Genomic DNA, 19,117 nt, shown 5'->3' with positions numbered 1-19,117 from the left:
TAGAGTGGAAGTTTACACCCACCCCACCCCATTCGGCATGGGAGAGGGAAGGCAGACAGGGTGGATGGGTGTAAAATCAGCTGTCACGGTGGAGACGAGATGAATGTTGCCCACCAATCTCTCCTGATATTCTATCAGGGGTGAGGAGGAAGCAAGCAGCCTGCCTTCCCTTGCAGCAATTGAAGCTCTTAAGTAGCCATTTAGGCTCTTCAACCACCAACACTGGCGGAAATGGCGTTTGTTGCCCCGCCAGCTGGCGCGGAAATGCGGCGCATGCACGGGAACGTCAGCGGCCGCCGACAGTTTCCCGCGCATGCGCAGTGGGGAGAGTCACTTCCTCCTCTGCCATGGTGGAGACTGTGGCGGAGGTGGAAGGGAAAGAGTGCCCCCACGGCACAGGCCCGCCCGCGGATCGGTGGGCCCCGATCGCGGGCCAGGCCACCGTGGGGGCACCCCCGGGGTCAGATCGCCCCGCGCCCCCCCCAGGACTCCGGAGCCCGCCCACGCCGCCTGGTCCCCCCGGTAAATACCAGCTTTGATTTACGCCGGCGGGACAGGCAATTTCTGGGCGGGACTTCGGCCCATCCGGGCCGGAGAATCCAGCGGGGGTCCCGCCAACCGGCGCGGCCTGATTCCCGCCCCCGCCCAATCTCCGGTACCGGAGACTTCGGCGGGGGCAGGGGCGGGATTCACGGCGGCCAACGGCCATTCTCCGACCTGGCGGGGGGTCGGAGAATGACGCCCTAGGTATTTTTGAACTGCCTACTGACCTCTCTGACCCTCGGAGAGAAAAAACAACTCACCTTAGTCTTAAAAAAGAGACCTGGGGCGAAATTCTCCCCCAACGGCGCGATGTCCGCGGACTGGCGCCAAAAACGGCGCCAATCAGACGGGCATCGCGCCGGCCCAAAGGTGCGGAATGCTCCGCATCTTTGGGGGCCGAGCCCCAACATTGAGGGGCTAGGCCGCCGCCGGAGGGATTTCCGCCCCGCCAGCTGGCGGAAATGGCGTTTGTTGCCCCGCCAGCTGGCGGAAATGGCGTTTGGTGCCCCGCCAGCTGGCGCGGAAATGCGGCGCATGCGCGGGAACGTCAGCGGCCGCCGACAGTTTCCCGCGCATGCGCAGTGGGGAGAGTCACTTCCTCCTCTGCCATGGTGGAGACTGTGGCGGAGGTGGAAGGGAAAGAGTGCCCCCACGGCACAGGCCCGCCCGCGGATCGGTGGGCCCCGATCGCGGGCCAGGCCACCGTGGGGGCACCCCCGGGGTCAGATCGCCCCGCGCCCCCCCCCAGGACTCCGGAGCCCGCCCACGCCGCCTGGTCCCCCCGGTAAATACCAGCTTTGATTTACGCCGGCGGGACAGGCAATTTCTGGGCGGGACTTCGGCCCATCCGGGCCGGAGAATCCAGCGGGGGGTCCCGCCAACCGGCGCGGCCTGATTCCCGCCCCCGCCCAATCTCCGGTACCGGAGACTTCGGCGGGGGCAGGGGCGGGATTCACGGCGGCCAACGGCCATTCTCCGACCTGGCGGGGGGTCGGAGAATGACGCCCTAGGTATTTTTGAACTGCCTACTCTAGGTCCTATCTCCTCACAAGTGGAAACATCCCCCTGGTATCCACTCTATCAAGTCCCCTCAGAATCCTATCTGTTTCATTGAGATCACCTTTTAAACGGCAGTGGGTACAGGCCCAACCTGTTCAATATTTTTTCACAAGATAAGCTCTTCATCCTAAGAGTGAGTCCAGTGAATGTTCTCTGAACTGCTTCTAACACAATTACATCCTTTTTCAAATACGGTGACCAAAGCTGTACATAATACTCACAGCTGCAGTAAAACTTTGCAACTTTTATATTCCATTCCCCTTGCAATAAATGCCAGCAGTCCATTTTATTTTCTAATCACTTGCAGTTCTTGATTTGTGTGCCAAGCAACACAGCATCCTTTCTTAACCACTGAGTTCTGCAATCTCTCTTCATTTAAATAAAATGCTGCTTTTCCATTCTTCCTACCAAAGTGAACAAGTTTGCATTTGCTCACTTTATACTCCATCTGCCATTTTTTGTCCATTCACTTAACTTATTATATTGATTTGCCGAATCTTCACCACCTCTTGACAATTTGCTTTCTTACCTATCTTGCATCATGGGCAAATTCAACAACCATACATTCATCCAAGTCACTGATATAGGGAGGGTTTCTCCGAAAATGGGGCTATGTCCCCATGCCGGCTGGAAAACCGGCGCCAACCACTCCGGCGTCAACAGCCCCCGAATGAGGAATTCTCTGATTTTTCGGGGGCTAGACTGACGCCAGAGTGGTTGGCGCCGCTCCAGCCGGCGCTGAAGGTACTGTGCGAATTTGCGCATGTGCAGAAAGGCCGGCGTGATCTTGCGCATGCGCGGACCGGCCGGCATATTTCCACACATGCGCAGACCGGGGGTTCCCTTCTCAATATGGCGGAGCCCTACAGGGGCCCGGCGCAGAGGAAAGAAGGCCACCACGGAACCAGCCTGCCCGCAGATCAGTAGGCCCCGATTGCGGGCCAGGCCACCGTGAGGGCCCCCGCCCCCGGGGTCGGATCCCCCAGCGACCCTCCCCAGGACCGCCCCCGCACATTTACCTGCCAGGCCCCGCCGTGTGTGAGGTGAATAATTCACGCCGGTGGGACTGGCCAATACTTTACGGCCCCCGACCGGCATGGCGGGAATCCCGCCAGCCCCTGAAAAACGGCGCCGGAGAATAGGGCAGCCGGTGTCGGGACGGGATTCGCGTCTCTCCCCCGGGGATTCTCCGACCCGGCGGGGGTCGGAGAATCCCGGCCATAGATTGTAAATAGTTGCGGACCCAGCACTCATCCCTGTGGCACTCCACATAATTACAGCATTCCAACCCAAAAATTACCCATTTACCCACACTCACTGCTTCCTGTTAGCTAACCAATCTTTTATCTATACTAATATCTTACCTCCGACACGATGAGCTCTTATAAATTATTTAAACATCCCAAAGCCATGCTGAGTATGCCTAATTGTAGCTTTTTAAAAATAAATTTAGAGTACCCAATTATTTTTTTCCAATTAAGAGGTAATTTAGCGTGGCAAATCCACCTACCCCGCACATCTTTTGGGTTGTGGGGGTGAAACCCACAAAGACACGAGGAGAATGTTCAAACTCCATACAGACAATGACCCGGGGCTGGGATCAAACCTGGGTCCTCAGGCTCCGTGAGGCAGATTTTCTAACCACTGCGTCACCGTGCTGCCTTTTCCCCAGTGACGATGATTGTTTTAAATTCCTCCTTCCCTTTCACCTTCTGATTTTCAGGTATCTTTGTGGACGTACTTTTAAGTCTCCTAAAGTGAAGAGAGCAGGAAATACCTGTTCAACACTCTCACCATGTCCTTGTTTTCCATTATTAAATCCCCAGCCTCACTGTCTGGAGGACCAATGCTCACTTTCGTAAAATTTTCCTTTATAAATAGTTGTAGAAGCTCTTCCTATCTGTTTTTCTTTTTATATTTCTAGCTAGCTTTCCCTCAGACTTCAATTTCACCGTCTTTAATTTTTTTCAGTTATTTTTTTTTACAGGTTCTTAAAATCTGTCCAATCTTCTGATCTACCACTCATCTTCACATAATTGTAGTATTCCCTTCAATTTGACACTATCTTTAACTTTCTTATTTGCCCATGGATTCTGTATCCTTCTCAAAAAGTCATTCTTTCTCACTGGGATAAATCTTTGCTGAGAGTTATTAAATATCTACTTAAAAGTCTGCCATTGCACCTCTACTGTCTTACCTTTTAATCTCGTTTTCCAGTTAACTTTAGCCAACTCTGCCTTTCAGTTACCAGAGCCAGTGACATAGTGGTATTGTCACTGGCCTAGTAATCCAGAGACCCAGGGTAATGCGCTGGGGACCTGGGTTCAAATCCCACCAGTGCAGTTGGTGGAATTTGAATTCAATAAAAATCTGGAATGAAAAGTCTAATGATGAAACCATTGTCGTAAAAACCCATCTGATTCACTAATATCCTTTAGGGAAGGAAATCTGCCGTCCTTATCTGGCCTGGCCTACATGTGATTTCAGACCCATAGCAATGTGGTTGACTGTTAAATACCCTCAGGGATGGGCAATAAATGCTGGCCCAGCAAGCGAAGCTCACATCCCACGAACAAATAAAAAACCCTTTATTTATGTTTAAAACACACATCTTAGACCCACACTTCTCACCTTCAAATTGAACTATTTTCTCATGCTATGATCACTGTCATCTAGAGGCTCCTTTATTGATTAATCCTATCTGTTTTCACATTACCAGGTTGGCACTTAGGCATACTATTCTTAGAAATTGCCCTGAATACCCTCTGTGAACTCATTTCGCAGACTACTTCTTGTCAATCTGATTCACCCAATCCACATGAAGGTTAAAGTCGCCCCATGGTTATTGCAGTACCTTTCTTAATTGTCCCATTTATTTCTTCCTGTTTAATCTGATAGTGTAACTGCAGTTCCTCCTCCTTCAGGTACCATGCCCTAAGTGACCATAGATTTCCATTGGATTGGTCCATGATAATGCTCGGCAAAGGACTGCTCTTGCCATCTTCTGCAGTTTGGCTCACCAGGAAACTCTCTCACTCTTACCTCCTGCCATCAGGTGAATTGGGAGGATTTACAGGACGATAGCAAACCTTTTTATCCACATTTTGAATGCACCTTCCATGGCCAACAAGTCCTGAAGGGGGCTTGAACCTGGAGCTACTTATCCAGAGGTAGGGATGCTACCCACTACACCACAAGACCTCCCCCTGTAGCACCTACCAACTACTCTCACAAGTGATTTCTTCCCTTTCCTATTTTTTTTCTCTACCCAAAGTTATTCTTCATGTTGATCTTTCAAACTAAGGCCATCCCTACCACAGTACTAATGTAATCCTTAATTAATAGGAACATAGGAACAGGAGTAAGCCATTTAGCCCATTGAGCCTGCTCCACCATTCAATGAGATCATGGCTGATCGAACACTTCAAAGCCTTTTACACCCACGATCCCCATAACTCATATCCCCATAGCACGGCGGCACGGTAGCACAGTCGCGCCATCCGCGGTACAAGTCTGGTGAACCTTTGTTGCACTCTCTCTATGACAATAATATCCTTTCTCAGGTAAAGGGATCAAAACTACACACAGTACACCAGGTGCGTTCTAACCCAGCTCCTATGCAATTGAAGCAAGACTACTCCTGTACTCAAATCCTCTGTGATAAAGGCCAACATCCCAATAGCCTTTCCAATAGCTTGCTCCATTTGCAAATGAGCCTTCAGTGACTTATGGACAAGGAAACCCAGGTCTCTTTGTACATTTACAGTTTCTAATTTCTTATCATTTAGGAAATACTCTTCACTTCTGTTCCTTCTACCAAAGCTGATTATCCCACATTTTTCCACATTATATTCCATCTGCCATGTTCTTCTCCAATCACCAAGTCCGTCCAAATCCTCCTTTAGCTGCTGTACATCTTCCTCACAACATACTTTCTCACCTAGCTTTGTATCATCCGTAAACTTGGAAATATTACATTTGGTCCCCATGCCCAAATCATTGATAGATATTGTGAACAGCTGGACCGACCCAAGCACTGATCCTTGAGCTAGCTCACTAGCCACAGCCTGCCAAAGGGAGAATGACCCATTTATTCCTACTCTCTGTTTTCTGCCTGTTAACCAATCCTCAATCCACGACAGTACCTAGCCTCCTATTCCATGTGATTTTATTTTGCTAATTCATCTCCTGTGGAGGACTTTGTCAAAAGCCTTCTGAAAATCCAAATATACTGAGTGGGATTCTCCGTCGGCGGGATTCTCTGTTCTGCCGGTGGTGCACCCACGCCCATTGGTTTCCCGCCGGCGTGAGGGGGCCACAATGGGAAATCCCACTGTCAGGTGGCTAGACTGAGAATCCCGCAGATGGTGAGGATGCAGATTATCTCCATTGACTCTCCTTTATCAATCTGTTCATAACATCCTCAAAAACTCCAACGAGTTCATTAAACACAATTTTCTATTCAGAAATCCATGCTGAATATGTCAATCAGATCATGATTCTCCAAGTGTCCATTTATCACATCCTTTATAATAGCATTTCCCTCCTACTGATGTGAATCTAACAGGTCTCTAGCACCTTGTTTTCTCTCTCCCTCCCTTCTAAAATAATGATGATGTGGAGATGCCGGCGTTGGACTGGGGTGGGCACAGTAAGAAGTCTTACAACACCAGGTTAAAGTCCAACAGGTTTGTTTGGAATCATTAGCTTTTGGAGCGTAGCTCCTTCATCAGGTGAGTCTTAAATAGTGGGGTGACATTTGTTACCTTCCAATCTTCAGGAACTTTTCCATAATCTATAGAATTTTGGAAGATGATTACTATTCATTGTCTCCATGGCAGCCTCTTTCAAAACTCTGGGATGCATAATAACAGGTCCCAACAACTTTCAATCACATTAATTTCCCCAATACAACCTTCTGACTTGCATTAATTTCCCTCAACTCCTCATTCTCCTGAGTGCTTTAAATCCCTACATCTGGGAGATTTCCTCACCTTCCTCAGTAAAAACAGGCACAAAGTGATCCGTTGGCTTCACTGCCATTTCTCTATTACCCAAATCAGGATGAAGTTTCCTGATTCTACCTGCAATGGACCCACATTTGTCTTCGCCAAAGTTTCAGTTGCTTTTAATAGCTATAGAAGTTTTAGCAGTCCGTTTGTTTTATGTTTTGTCTGCTAGTTTACATTTATTCTATTCCCCCATTTTAAAATCAGTTTCCTGCTCCCCCTTCACTGCATCTTAGAAAACCTCCCAAATTCCAGGCTTACTACTATTTTTGGCAACTTTCTCAGCCTTTTCTTTGAATTTTATACAATCCTTAACTTCCTTTGTCAGCCTCGCTTGGCTATTTTATTTTGGGTGGGGCGGCGGGTTGATGCAGTTAAAATGGAGTGGTCACTGAAATACCTGCCTGAATTAAAATAGAAACAGGCTGGATCATCTTTTTAAATATGCAGATTTTGCCCAGCTGCCATTTTGTTGCTGATCTGAATGAACATAGAACATACAGTGCAGAAGGAGGCCATTCGGCCCATCAGGTCTGCACCGACCCACTTAAGCCCTCACTTCCACCCTATCCCCGTAACCCAATAACCCCTCCTCACCTTTTTGGTCACTAAGGGCAATTTATCATGGCCAATCCACCTAAACTGCACGTCTTTGGACTGTGGGAGGAAACCGGAGCACCCGGAGGAAACCCGCGCAGACACGGGGAGAACGTGCAGACTCCACACAGATAATGACCCAGCGGGAAATCGAACCTCGGACCCTGGCACTGAGTAGCCACGGTGCTATCCACTTGTGCTTACCGTGCTGCACAAAATGAGGACACTGCAGTTTTTCCTGGCAGACTGAAGCATCTGGGACAAGTATCAACAGCAAAGGTGTGGATAGGACGAGCAGGAAACCCAGCTTCCCCAAGGGAAAGGTAGAAGCTGAACCCAGGACTCCCACAACTCAGCAACTGCCAAGAGATCTCCCCCTCCCTTCCCCGCACTGGCCACCCTCTCCCTATTGTACACATCCTAGCCCCTGTCCATCTGTAAACTCTCAACTCCCACCCCTCATCTCAGGCCCAGCCTGTGGCCTTTGGGCCTCCTGATTTGAACCGCTGGGAAGCTGTCTCCTGCTTTTGTTTGGAAGGTCAGGCAGCAGAATGGACCCATGGTGTAGGTTGGAGCACCCTCCCAAAGAGTTCAAATTCACCGGGGAGTTGAAATTTTCACCGCCTCCCCGCAATAGGTACCCAAAATGGGAACGTTGTCCTTTTTTGCTAGTCTCGACACGTCCCTCACTGTGACGAGCTACCAATGGCAGATCCACCCAAGCAACATGTCAATATTAAGTCATGGGGTTTAACAACATAAATACACTTACCCTCTGAGCTCAACGACTGCATTTTTGATGTGAATGATTGAAGCAGGAAATATTCCCTGTGGAGAAAACACAGAGTTATTTTCCAGGTATAATACTTGGTGGCAGACAGGAAAGAAGGACACAAGGCATTTAATGAGTGTTAATTTATGCAAAGACATTCCAGTCAGTGACATTGGCATTCCATTTTACCGCTCATATTGTTTTAATTGTTCTACTCCTTGTACACACACGACTGCGTGGCAAAACTTGGTTCCAACTCCATCTACAAGTTTGCTGACGGTACGACCATAGTGGGCCGGATCTCGAATAACGACGAGTCCGAATACAGGTGGGAGATAGAGAACCTAGTGGAGTGGTGTAGCGACAACAATCTCTCCCTCAATGCCAGCAAAACTAAAGAGCTGGTCATTGACTTCAGGAAGCAAAGTACTGTACACACCCCTGTCAGCATCAAGGGGGCCGAGGTGGAGATGTTAGCAGTTTCAAATTCCTAGGGGTGCACATCTCCAAAAATCTGTCCTGGTCCACCCACGTCGACGCCAACACCAAGAAAGCACAACAGCACCTATACTTCCTCAGGAAACTAAGGAAATTCGGCATGTCCACATTAACCCATACCAACTTTTACAGATGCACCACAGAAAGCATCCTATCGGGCTGCATCATAGCCTGATATGGCAACTGCTCGGCCCAGGACCGCAAGAAACTTCAGAGAGTTGTGAACACCGCCCAGTCCATTACACGAACCTGCCTCCCATCCATTGACTCCATCTACACCTCCCGTTGCCTGGGGAAAGCGAGCAGCAAAATCAAAGACCCCTCCCACCCGGCTTACTCACTCTTCCAACTTCTTCCATCAGGCAGGAGATACAGAAGTCTGAGAACATGCACGAACAGACTCAAAAACAGCTTCTTCCCCACTGTCACCAGACTCCTAAATGACTCTCTTATGGACTGACTTCATTAACACTACACCCTGTATGCTTCATCCGATGCCAGTGCTTATGTAGTTACATTGTATATGTTGTGTTGCCCTATTATGTATTTTCTTTTATTCCCTTTTCTTCCCATGTACTTAATGATCTGTTGAGCTGCTCGCAGAAAAATACTTTTCACTGTACCTCGGTACACGTGACAATAAACAAATCCAATCCAATCCAATCCAAGTTGACTGTAGCCTATTGCCAATCTGAAGAAATTTCCAGAGTACTCCACTGAGGTAATATTTTTAAAGGCAAGGCAGCATCGCTGCTAAACTGATAGAATCTTCAAGCAGAGGGAAAATTTCCAAATCATCAGCACACTGGGAGCACAAATCAGGAAGAGAGTCACAATACTTGCATGGCGAGGGTTGTTAGGGATTCCCTGGAGAATCCTGTAATCGGGCTGCCATTTTGAAGTGTGGCCCAATAGCGAGGTCCGGCGGCCGGGTTCCCCTCCTTCCTCGCAACACAATGCAGACTCCCCCCCCCCCGGCAACGCCATCCCCCCCCGCCCCCCCCCCCCCCCCACCCACCCCCGGGCATGGGACTTTCTGGGTTCTCTCCCCTCCCCCCACCCCCCCCACAGTATGAGGGTGAACCACCCCCCCTGCACCCCCCCCCCACTCCCCCTCCCCCACATCCCCCCGCCCCTGCTCACCGAACCCCACTAGCAACCACCTAATTAGAGAGAGGGTATGAGAGACCAGAAACTGAACTGGACCAGCCATATAAATATGTGGCTGCAACAAAAGGTCAGAGACTGCACATTCTGCGGCGTGTACTGCCTGACTCCACTAAGCCCATCTACCACGTGCAAGGCAGAAGTTAGGAGTGTGATGGAATATTGTCCATTTTCCCGGTGAGTGCAGCTCCAACAACAACTCAAGAAACTCAACACCATCCAGGAACAAGTAACAGTATGCGTCCAGTCCAACAAGAAAGGATGCACAGTTGGACCTGGTACTTGGAAATGAGGTGGGCCTTGTTTTACTTGATATATATTGATAATCTAGATCTTGGTGTGCGGGGGACAATTTAAAAGTTTGCAGATGACACGAAATTTGGAAGCACTGTGATCTTCGAAGAGGACGGTACAGAACCTCAAAGGGATTTAGCCAAATTGGTGGAATGAGCAGATAGCTGGCGTATGTAGTTCAACCTGAAGAGGTTTGAGGTGATTCATTTTGGTAGGAAGAAAATAGAGAGACAATGTGAAATAAGGGTTAACATTCTTAAGGGGGTGCAAGAGCAGAGGACCCTGGGTGTATACGGGCACATATCATTGAAGGTAACAGGACAGGTAGAGAGAGCAGGTAGTATTCTGGGCTTTAAAAATAGGGGTACAGAGTACAAGAGCATGGAGGTTATACTGAACTTATACAAGACACTAGTTAGACCTCAGTTGTGTACAGTTCTGGAAACCACAGTATAGGAAAGATGTGAACGCATTGGAGAGAGTGCAGAAGAGGTTTACAAAAATGGTTCCAGGGTTGAGAAACTTCAGTTATGAGGATAGATTGGAGAGGTTGGGACTGTTCTCCTTGGAGAGAAGGCGGCGAAGAGGAGATTTAAAAGAGATGTTCAAAATCATGAGGGGGCTGGACAGAGTAGATCAGGAAAAACTGTTCCAGTTCGTAAAAGGATCAAGAACGAGAGGGCACAGATTGAAAGTGATTTGCAAAAGAAGCAAATATGATATGAGAATTTCTTTTTTCACACAAGTGGTTTAGGTCTGGAATGCACTGCCTGAAAGAGTGGTGGAGGCAGGTTCAATCGAGGCATCCAAGTGGACATTAAATGATGATTTGAATAGAAACAATAGGGGTACAGGGAAGAGGAGTCACTAAGTCATGATTCTGATTTGGAGAGCTTCTGGAAACACAATGGGCCAAATGGTCTCCTTCTGTATTGTAACAATTCTGTGATTCTGTGAAAACAGTTCACTTGATCGGCACCCTATCCACCAAATTAAACATCAATTCCTCCACCACTGATGCATAGTGTGTACTATATACATCATACACCTCAGCAACTGAACAAGGATCCTTCAACAGCACCTTTCAGACCTGTGACCTCTACCACCTAGAAGGTAGCAGAAACATGGGAACACCACCACTTGCAAGTTCCTCTCCGAACCACACACCATTTTGACTTTGACATATATCCCCTGTGGTGATATGCATCACCGTATATACACAAGGGGTTAATGTAAATACACTACAACTAAGTAAACACTAGAGGGAGCACCGGAGATGTCATGACATGCAGACATACAGCTGATGAACACTTAGAATAGGACACAACCAAAGAGCAGTCAAGACACCCAGAGGTGACACTACCACAAGGGGGCAACCCATATATAAAGACAGGGCACGCATGCTCTGTCTCTTTCCACAGGCGACACTTAGAGAGGACAGGGGCAGATCAGAAGCATCACACCCACCACGTGGCTTAGAGCAGACTGGTTAGTTGGACTGAGTTACTATAGCAAGATTAACAGGAGAGTCCAATTCATAGAGAACTGTCCTAATGGCTCAATAAATCACATTGAACTTACTTCAAAGTCTGGAGTATCTTTTGGTCAAAGCTGCATCGAGTTGCAGCCTATGTTATCCCAGAGTACATAAATACATAACACATCATCCCCGTTCCTTCACTGTCACTGGGTCCAAATCATGGAATGCCCTCCCTTACAGCACTGTGGGTAGACCTACACCACGTGGACTGCAGCGGCTCAAGGCGGCATGTGGCGCAGTGGTTAGCACTGGGATTGCGGAGCTGAGGACCTGGGTTTGAATCCCGGGCCTGGGTCACTGTCCGTGTGGAGTTTGCACATTCTCCCCATGTCTGCGTGGGTTTCATCCCCACATCGCAAAGATATGCAGCTTAGATGGATTGGCCATGCTAAATTGCCCCTTAATTGGGAAAATAATAATAATTGGGTACTCTAAACTTATAAAAAATAACATTTCCTTTGGCTCGATTTTGTTTTCTTTCTCTAATTATGTTTTCTGCATTTCTAAATTTCCTTTCTCTTCTTATTTCATGTTTCATAGATTTTGATTGGGAATGGAATTACATTTTTACTGTCTACTTTAGTACCTAAATGGCTGCGATTGCATTTTTGAGAACTGTCATCCTTCCCAGTTTTTGCTTAAAGCCAAATAATGCCACATGCAACAAGGAATGATGGGTGCCACGATTTAACTAAATGGGAACAAAGTCCCATAGCGAGCGCGTTTAGCCACGTGTTTCTGGGCGCTTGCATTGCCAAGAAACACAGTGCTATCAAAGGTCACTCGGGTTAGATTGGGGCCACAGCGGGGAACACGCGGCCGGGCCGCACATAGCCCCATTTTTTGCACTGAGGCAAACTCCTCAGTGTAGCGAGAGATCGGGACCCCATTTTTAAATGACATCCTAATCTCTGGAGCCCCCGAAGCAACCCCCAACTCCCCCAAAAGTTCCAATTCACTATGAGGGGTCCCTGGGCCCCCTTCAACCTCAGCCCCCATATAGGGGCACCCTCAGCCCGATCGCTGCCATGCACAAAATGCCAACTTGGCAGTGCCAAACTGGTACCCTGGCAGTGCTCCTGCCAGCTGACAGTGCCAACTGGTCACCCAGGTGGCACTGCCAGGGTTGCAGTGCCAAGATGCCCAGGTGCCACCAGAAATGCTAGGGTACCACCCTGCCCAAAGGGCATGCACCTGGGGTCCTGTGATGCCCTGGGAAACCCCCTCGACGCCGCTCAATCGGGTCCCCATTTGTGGAGACCCGCATTAAACAGCACCAGCTGGAGGTCTCCGAGGCAAAGGGGATAGATCTCAATGCCTTGGGTGCCTCAGAAAACTGCATAACACAGTGAGTCTAGCTGTCTCGCTCGAACATGCAGATTTGCCAAAGAGTGATCCTACACACAATGGGCAGGATTTACATCACAACGTCTCGCGAGATCGCGTTGGCAGATCGCGGGAGCGGTGTCTCCCGGCTTCTGTCGGCCATGTTGCGACGCGACGCGCTGCTTTTGGGGCATAGCGTGATGGTTTGATCTCGCCCAATATGTTTTTTTTTAAAGCGGTGGTGTATCAGACAACTAACAGAAAATGCAGAGGTTGGAAATCCGAAACTAATACCAGAAGACTCTGGAAATACTCAGCAGGTCTGGCAGTATCTGGGGAGAATGGTTTTCTCTCCATCCCCCTTTTCCTTGCCTCTGGACTTGCTTTGAATCCGTTATCATCTCTGAACCTTCTTCCAAATCTGGGGCAAAATTCTCCGGAAAGGGCGCGATGTCCGCCGGCTGGCGCCCAAAGCGGCGCAAATCAGTCGGGCATCGCGCCGCCCCAAAGGTGCGGAATGCTCCACGTCTTTGGGGGCCAAGCCCCAACCTTAAGGGGCCCGCGCCGGACAAATTTCCGCCCCGCCAGCTGGCAGAAAAGGCCTTTGGTGCCCCGCCAGCTGGCGCAGAACTAACATCTCCGGGCGGCGCATGCGCGGGAGCATTAGTGGCCGCTGACGGCATTCCCGCGCATGCGCAGTGGAGGGAGTCTCTTCCGCCTCCGCCATGGTGGAGAGCGTGGCGAAGGCGGAAGGGAAAGAGTGCCCCCACGGCACAGGCCCGCCCGCGGATCGGTGGGTCCCGATCGCGGGCCAGGCCACCGTGGGGGCACCCCCCGGGGCCAGATCGCCCCGCGCCCCCCCCCCAGGACCCCGGAGCCCGCCCGCGCCGCCTTGTCCCGCCGGTAAGGTAGGTGGTTTAATCTACGCCGGCGGGACAGGATTTTAGCGGCGTGACTTTGGCCCATCCGGGCTGAAGAATCGCCCAACCGGCGCGGCGCGATTCCCGCCCCCGCCGAATATCCGGTGGTGGAGAATTCGGCAACCGGCGGGGGCGGGATTCACGCCAGGCCCCGACGATTCTCCGACCCGGCGGGGGGTCGGAGAATCTCGCCGCTGATGAGAGGTCACTGAATGAAAATGTTAACTCTGTTTCTCTCTCCTCCGACTCTGCCTGAGTATTTGCAGCATTTTCCAGTTATTTCGGGTAGCTGCCTTTCCTTCCCAGGATACTTCTTAAAGTTCAAAAGGACTTTATATATTTTTCTCAGTGGGATGGCCATTTACTTTGTACACTCGTGTTAAGTAGGTAATTAATTGCCAGCATATTTTACAATCCTACCCTTTTTTTCTTTTCATTGAAGTCAACCTTGCGTGATGTAAAACAAGCTGCCAACTCCCGTGTTACACTAATGCACAAAGTCACAATCTACCTCAATATAGATTTGCTTTGTCAAACCCAGTTGAGTGTGATTAATATTAATATAATTACATGTAACTTGGCTTGACAAGGAGGCCCGTTTGGCTCAGTGCCACAGAGGAACTTATATCATGGCCCAGATGGTATCGGTTATGCACTGTTCCTGTGTTGCACTTGCTAAGCACTTCCTGTTCGGGGAAATTTTGACAGGAAATGGATGAGCAATAATTGTTGCTCTCTCAAGCATGGATGGCAGATAGGGAAACTGAAATTTCAGTGAAAGTGGCGACTCTTGCCGAGATGGAGCTCTATGCATTGATAGATCCCACCACCGCCCCCCTCGATCAGCCATCAATTGCTCAAGTGGCAGTGAACCTAAACCATGATTGGTGGCGGTGATTGTTAATGAACTGCTGGGGTCATCGCTGGTAGAGAAGGCGAGATCAGGCATTAATTAAGTGGCAATCCAAAGAGCATGAGGCCGCAACTCCACTGTTTTGAGTCTGTCCTGCTGCCTGCATGAACAGTGTTGCCCTTCTCTGCCCGATAGTGCAGAACCATTGAGCTATTAATCATCTCAGCCTGTGTTCACAGATAGGAACATAGGAACAGGAGAAGGCCATTCAGCCCCTCGAGCCTGCCCCACCATTTGATGAGATCATGACTGATCTGTTGTCCATATCCCTTAATATCTTTGTATCTTATCATCTTAATATCTTTTTACAGGGAAGTTAGATAAGTACATGAGAAGGGATAAAGAACAATATGTTGACTGGGTTATCATAACCACTGGTATGAACTAGTTGGGCCCGATAGCCTGTCCATCTGCTGTAAACCTGCACAAAGCTCGTTTAACCCCTTCCGTTGCCGGTCACGTTTTGTTTTACAGCTTTCGCCAACTCATTTTGCTGGGAGTGTGTCCCCTATGGAGATTTGGTTCATTTTGTATCATATGGCCTATGCATGGATCCGCCAATTGTCCCTCTCACTTTTTCATCTGAAGACAGAGAGAAAAGGCTTCCTCTGGTGGGGCAGTCCGGAACAAAGGGGGCATAACCCTAAAATTAAAGCCGGGTGTGATAAAATCTAGAATACAGCTAACTGTTGGAATCCCTGTCAGATTTGGGTAGAGCCTTGGGTCATGGGCCTCCTTCGCTTATCAAGAGTGGCTTTTGAGCAAATTAATATTCAACATATCATATATGCCGAAGGTCAAACTCAACGTCCAAAACAAGCAAAATTATTCCACAATATTCCCAAATCAAAATCGAAAACTAAAAATATTCTTCTTTCTGGATTTTTTTTTCGCAATTGATTGATTGTCTATACTTCTACCTCATTCTATCTGTTAGAATTTTAATGTTGGCAGGTGTTGTGCAATAAGCAATCAGACTTACCGTAACAGATCTGTTCTTCAGAGAATATCCTCTGTACCAACCTAGGGAATGGAAACAAAACTAGTGTTAGTGTCAATAAAAAAAAGGACAAGAGGCATTGCTTTACCTGTTGGTAGGATTTTGGAGATTAGGGAGATACGGTGAGGCTTGTTCCAGTCAAAAAGCCCATTGTTGGCCACCGAGGTTGACATGTAAAGATAGGTGAATGAGTTATTGGGAAGTGGACAACACTTACTGAATCAGAACAGCTGGGAGTTATGTGCAGGGAAGAAGGCAGAGGATTAGAAGACAGGTGGAAATTGAATGAGGGGAAATGAATGGCGATTCATACAATATTTTCCACAGTGCCGCCCAAACCCATAACCTCAATTAGCAAGAAGGACAAGGACATCAGGGGCGAGATTCTCTGGTCCGCTAGCTGTATGTTTCTCGGCCGCAAGCCACATGCTGGTGGTGGGATTCTATCTTCCTGCCGATTGTCAATGAGGTTTCCCATTGTAATCACCCCACGCCACCATGAAACCCCTTAGCGGCACTGCTCTGCTGTTGGAAAATTGAATCACCCAGGTGTGCAGAAGTACATTAGTTGCAAGTTCCCTGTCAAGTCACGCACATCAGCAACTTGCATGTGGCACCTTGAATGTCAGATTCCCAGCAGGCAGGGGTCGGATTATGGTACAGATTGAGGGGCACCAGCCCCCAGCTCTGTGGGCTATCATCACCTCCCTGCCCTCGACAATGATCTGTGAACAGTGCCGACACAATTCCAGCACCCTGGAATGATGTGACACATACCCTGAGAGGGTGGGAAATGGGGGCGCGGGGGAAGAATGTGACGATGGACCAGGCCACGTCCTAGGTGAATCAGGCCAGTATGAGGGCCAACCTGGCCCTCTGTGCTTGCCGGGCCCTCACCCGCCGTTGTCCTGCAGCCTCCGGCTTGACCTTAGGTTCCTAACGTCCGCGTTCTCCAGCCCTTGCTGGTCGGCGCCTCATCATCCTCGCCCCCGTCCCCCTCCCCCTCCTCCTCCTTCTCCGAGATGGCCACATGTTCCTCATCACCAACCCCCAGCTCGTCGCCCCGCTGCTGTGCGAGGTTGTGGAGGGCACAGCAGACCAGCACAAAGCGGGTGACCCTCCGGCCGGTGTACAGGAGTGCACCACCGGCGCGATTGACCATCGGAACCTCATCTCGAGGAGTCCGATGCACCGCTCAATGACAGTCCGGGTGGCTGCATGGGCCTCGCTGTACCTGGTCTCCGCTTCGGTCACCGGCCGCCGTACTGGCTTCATTAGCCAGGTAATCAGTGGATATCCCTTATCCCACAAGAGCCAGCCATCCATCCTGGAGTACTCCTCGAAGAGACCGGGGATGGCCGACTGCCCCAGCATGTACACTCGGGCAGCGGGCACACACGTGCATTATCTGCATCTGGTGGCCGCACACACACTGTGTGTTCAGGGAGTGGAACCCCTTCCTGTTAACATATGGCACTCCCAGATGACCCGGTAAGCGCAGAGCAACATGTGTGGCATCTATGGCTCCCTGGACCTCGGGCATCCTAAAAATGGTGGAGAAACCTGCTGCCCGGGCAGCCTGTTGGGCCTGGCAAAGTCAAATATGATGTCGTCGTCCGCCGGGCTTACAAAGCAGTCATGACCTGCCGGATGCACCTGTGGGCTGTGGCCTGTGAGATACCACACAGGTCCCCACTCGAGCCCTGCAATGATCCCATGGCATAAATGTTCAGGGCTGCAGTGACCTTGACGGCCACCAGGAGCGGGTGTCCTCCTCCTCCACATGGTGCTAATTCGGCGAGGATATGGCACAGGTGTCACATGGTCTCTGGGTCCCAGACCCTGTACCCCGGACGGCCGCTCACAACACCATATGAATTGGATGCTGGTCCCCTGCCCGTGACACTCACCCACCCTCCGGCCATGAACATGTTACTGGAACTGTGCCCCATCCCCTGGGTGTTCGGGAAAATGCTGAGGAAATCAGAAGCACAAAGGGACTTGGGAGTCCTTGTTCATGATTCTCTTAAGGTTAATGTGCAGGTTCAGTCAGCAGGTAGGAAGGCAAATGCAATGTTGGCATTCATGTCAAATGGTCTAGAATACAAGACCAGGGATGTACTTCTGAGGCTGTACAAGGCTTTGGTCAGACCCCATTTGGAGTATTGTGAGCAGTTTTGGGCCTCGTATCTAAGGAAGGATGTGCTGGCCTTGGAAAGGGTCCAGAGGAGGTTCGCATGATCCCTGGAATGAAGAACTTGTCGTATGAGGAACGGTTGAGGACTCTGGGTCTGTACTCATTGGAGTTTAGAAGGATGAGGGGGGATCTTATTGAAACTTACAGGATACTGCGAGGTCTGGATAGAGTGGACATGGAGAGGACGTTTCCACTTGTAGGAAAAACGGGAACCAGAGGACACCATCTCAGATTAAAGGGACGATCCTTTAAAACAGAGATGAGGAGGAATTTCTTCAGCAAGAGTGTGATGAATCTGTGGAACTCTTTACCACAGAAGGCTGTGGAGTCCAAATCATTGAGTTTTAAGACAGAGTTATATAGGTTCTTGATTAATAAGGGGATCAGGCGTTATGGGGAGAAGGCAGGAGAATGGGGATGAGAAAGTATCAGCCATGATTGAATGGCGGAGGAGACTCGATGGGCCGAGTGGCCTAATTCTGCTCCTATATCTTATGGGCTTATATTGTTTGCTGCGTGTGTGGTGTAGCCTCCCACAGGCATAACGGCCTGTTTGGGATGCCAGGCAATGACTCCCAAATGCTCCATGGCCCGCCCACCCACGGGAATACACTTGGGTTGTTTAAAGTGCTCAGTTAACCACGATTGCACAGTTGTACAGTGCAGCATGGTAGCACTGTGGTTAGCACAATTGCTCCACAGCTCCAGGGTCCCAGGTTCGATTCCCAGCTTGGGTCACTCTCTGTGCGGAGTCTGCACGTTCTCCCCGTGTGTGCGTGGGTTTCCTCCGGGTGCTCCGTTTCCTCCCACAGTCCAAAGATGTGCAGGTTAGGTGGATTGGCCATGCTAAATTGCCCTTAGTGTCCAAAATTGCCCTTAGTGTTGGGTGGGGTTACTGGGTTATGGGGATAGGATGGAGATTTGGGCCTGGGTAGGGTGCTCTTTCCAAGAGCTGGTGCGGATTCGATGGGCCGAATGGCCTCCTTCTGTACCGTAAATTCTATGATTGCCAATTCCCTATTGGCAATACCCTTCAGCTGCACGGCCAGAGTCCTCGGCAGCTGGCGGTGGTGCTGGGTGGTCTGGGGGCAGATGGGCAGAGACAAGGGTACATAAGGTCCAGGGATTGGCATGGAGGTGCAGCGAGCGGTTGCCCCCTCCAGCGCCCCTCACATCCTCCCATGGCGGCCCATGCCTGCAGAGGGTCTCTCTACCCCAGATGAGGGTCCCCCATCCCCCACAGAGCTCAGGGGCAGCAAGCCCAGCGTCCCCAGGCTCTTTG

At 50.0% G+C, this 19,117-nt stretch overlaps 1 protein-coding gene across 1 annotated transcript in view; it reads right to left on the bottom strand.

Moving 5' to 3' along the window:
- LOC140409300 (dedicator of cytokinesis protein 2-like) overlaps window positions 1-19,117 on the bottom strand; it is a 1,572,852-nt gene that overhangs the window by 1,422,294 nt on the left and 131,441 nt on the right. The window contains exons 3-4 of the mRNA XM_072497681.1: window positions 15,621-15,661; window positions 7,981-8,036 (exon numbers count right to left, since the gene is read on the bottom strand). Of these exons, the coding sequence (XP_072353782.1) occupies window positions 7,981-8,036; window positions 15,621-15,661 (97 nt within the window). The remainder of the gene's footprint in view (window positions 1-7,980; window positions 8,037-15,620; window positions 15,662-19,117) is intronic.

The sequence above is a fragment of the Scyliorhinus torazame genome, chromosome 3 (genome assembly GCF_047496885.1).
Source record: "Scyliorhinus torazame isolate Kashiwa2021f chromosome 3, sScyTor2.1, whole genome shotgun sequence".
NCBI lineage: Eukaryota > Metazoa > Chordata > Chondrichthyes > Carcharhiniformes > Scyliorhinidae > Scyliorhinus > Scyliorhinus torazame.
Note: the sequence above shows the minus strand (reverse complement) of the source record. Positions and strands in the feature narration are given on the sequence as shown.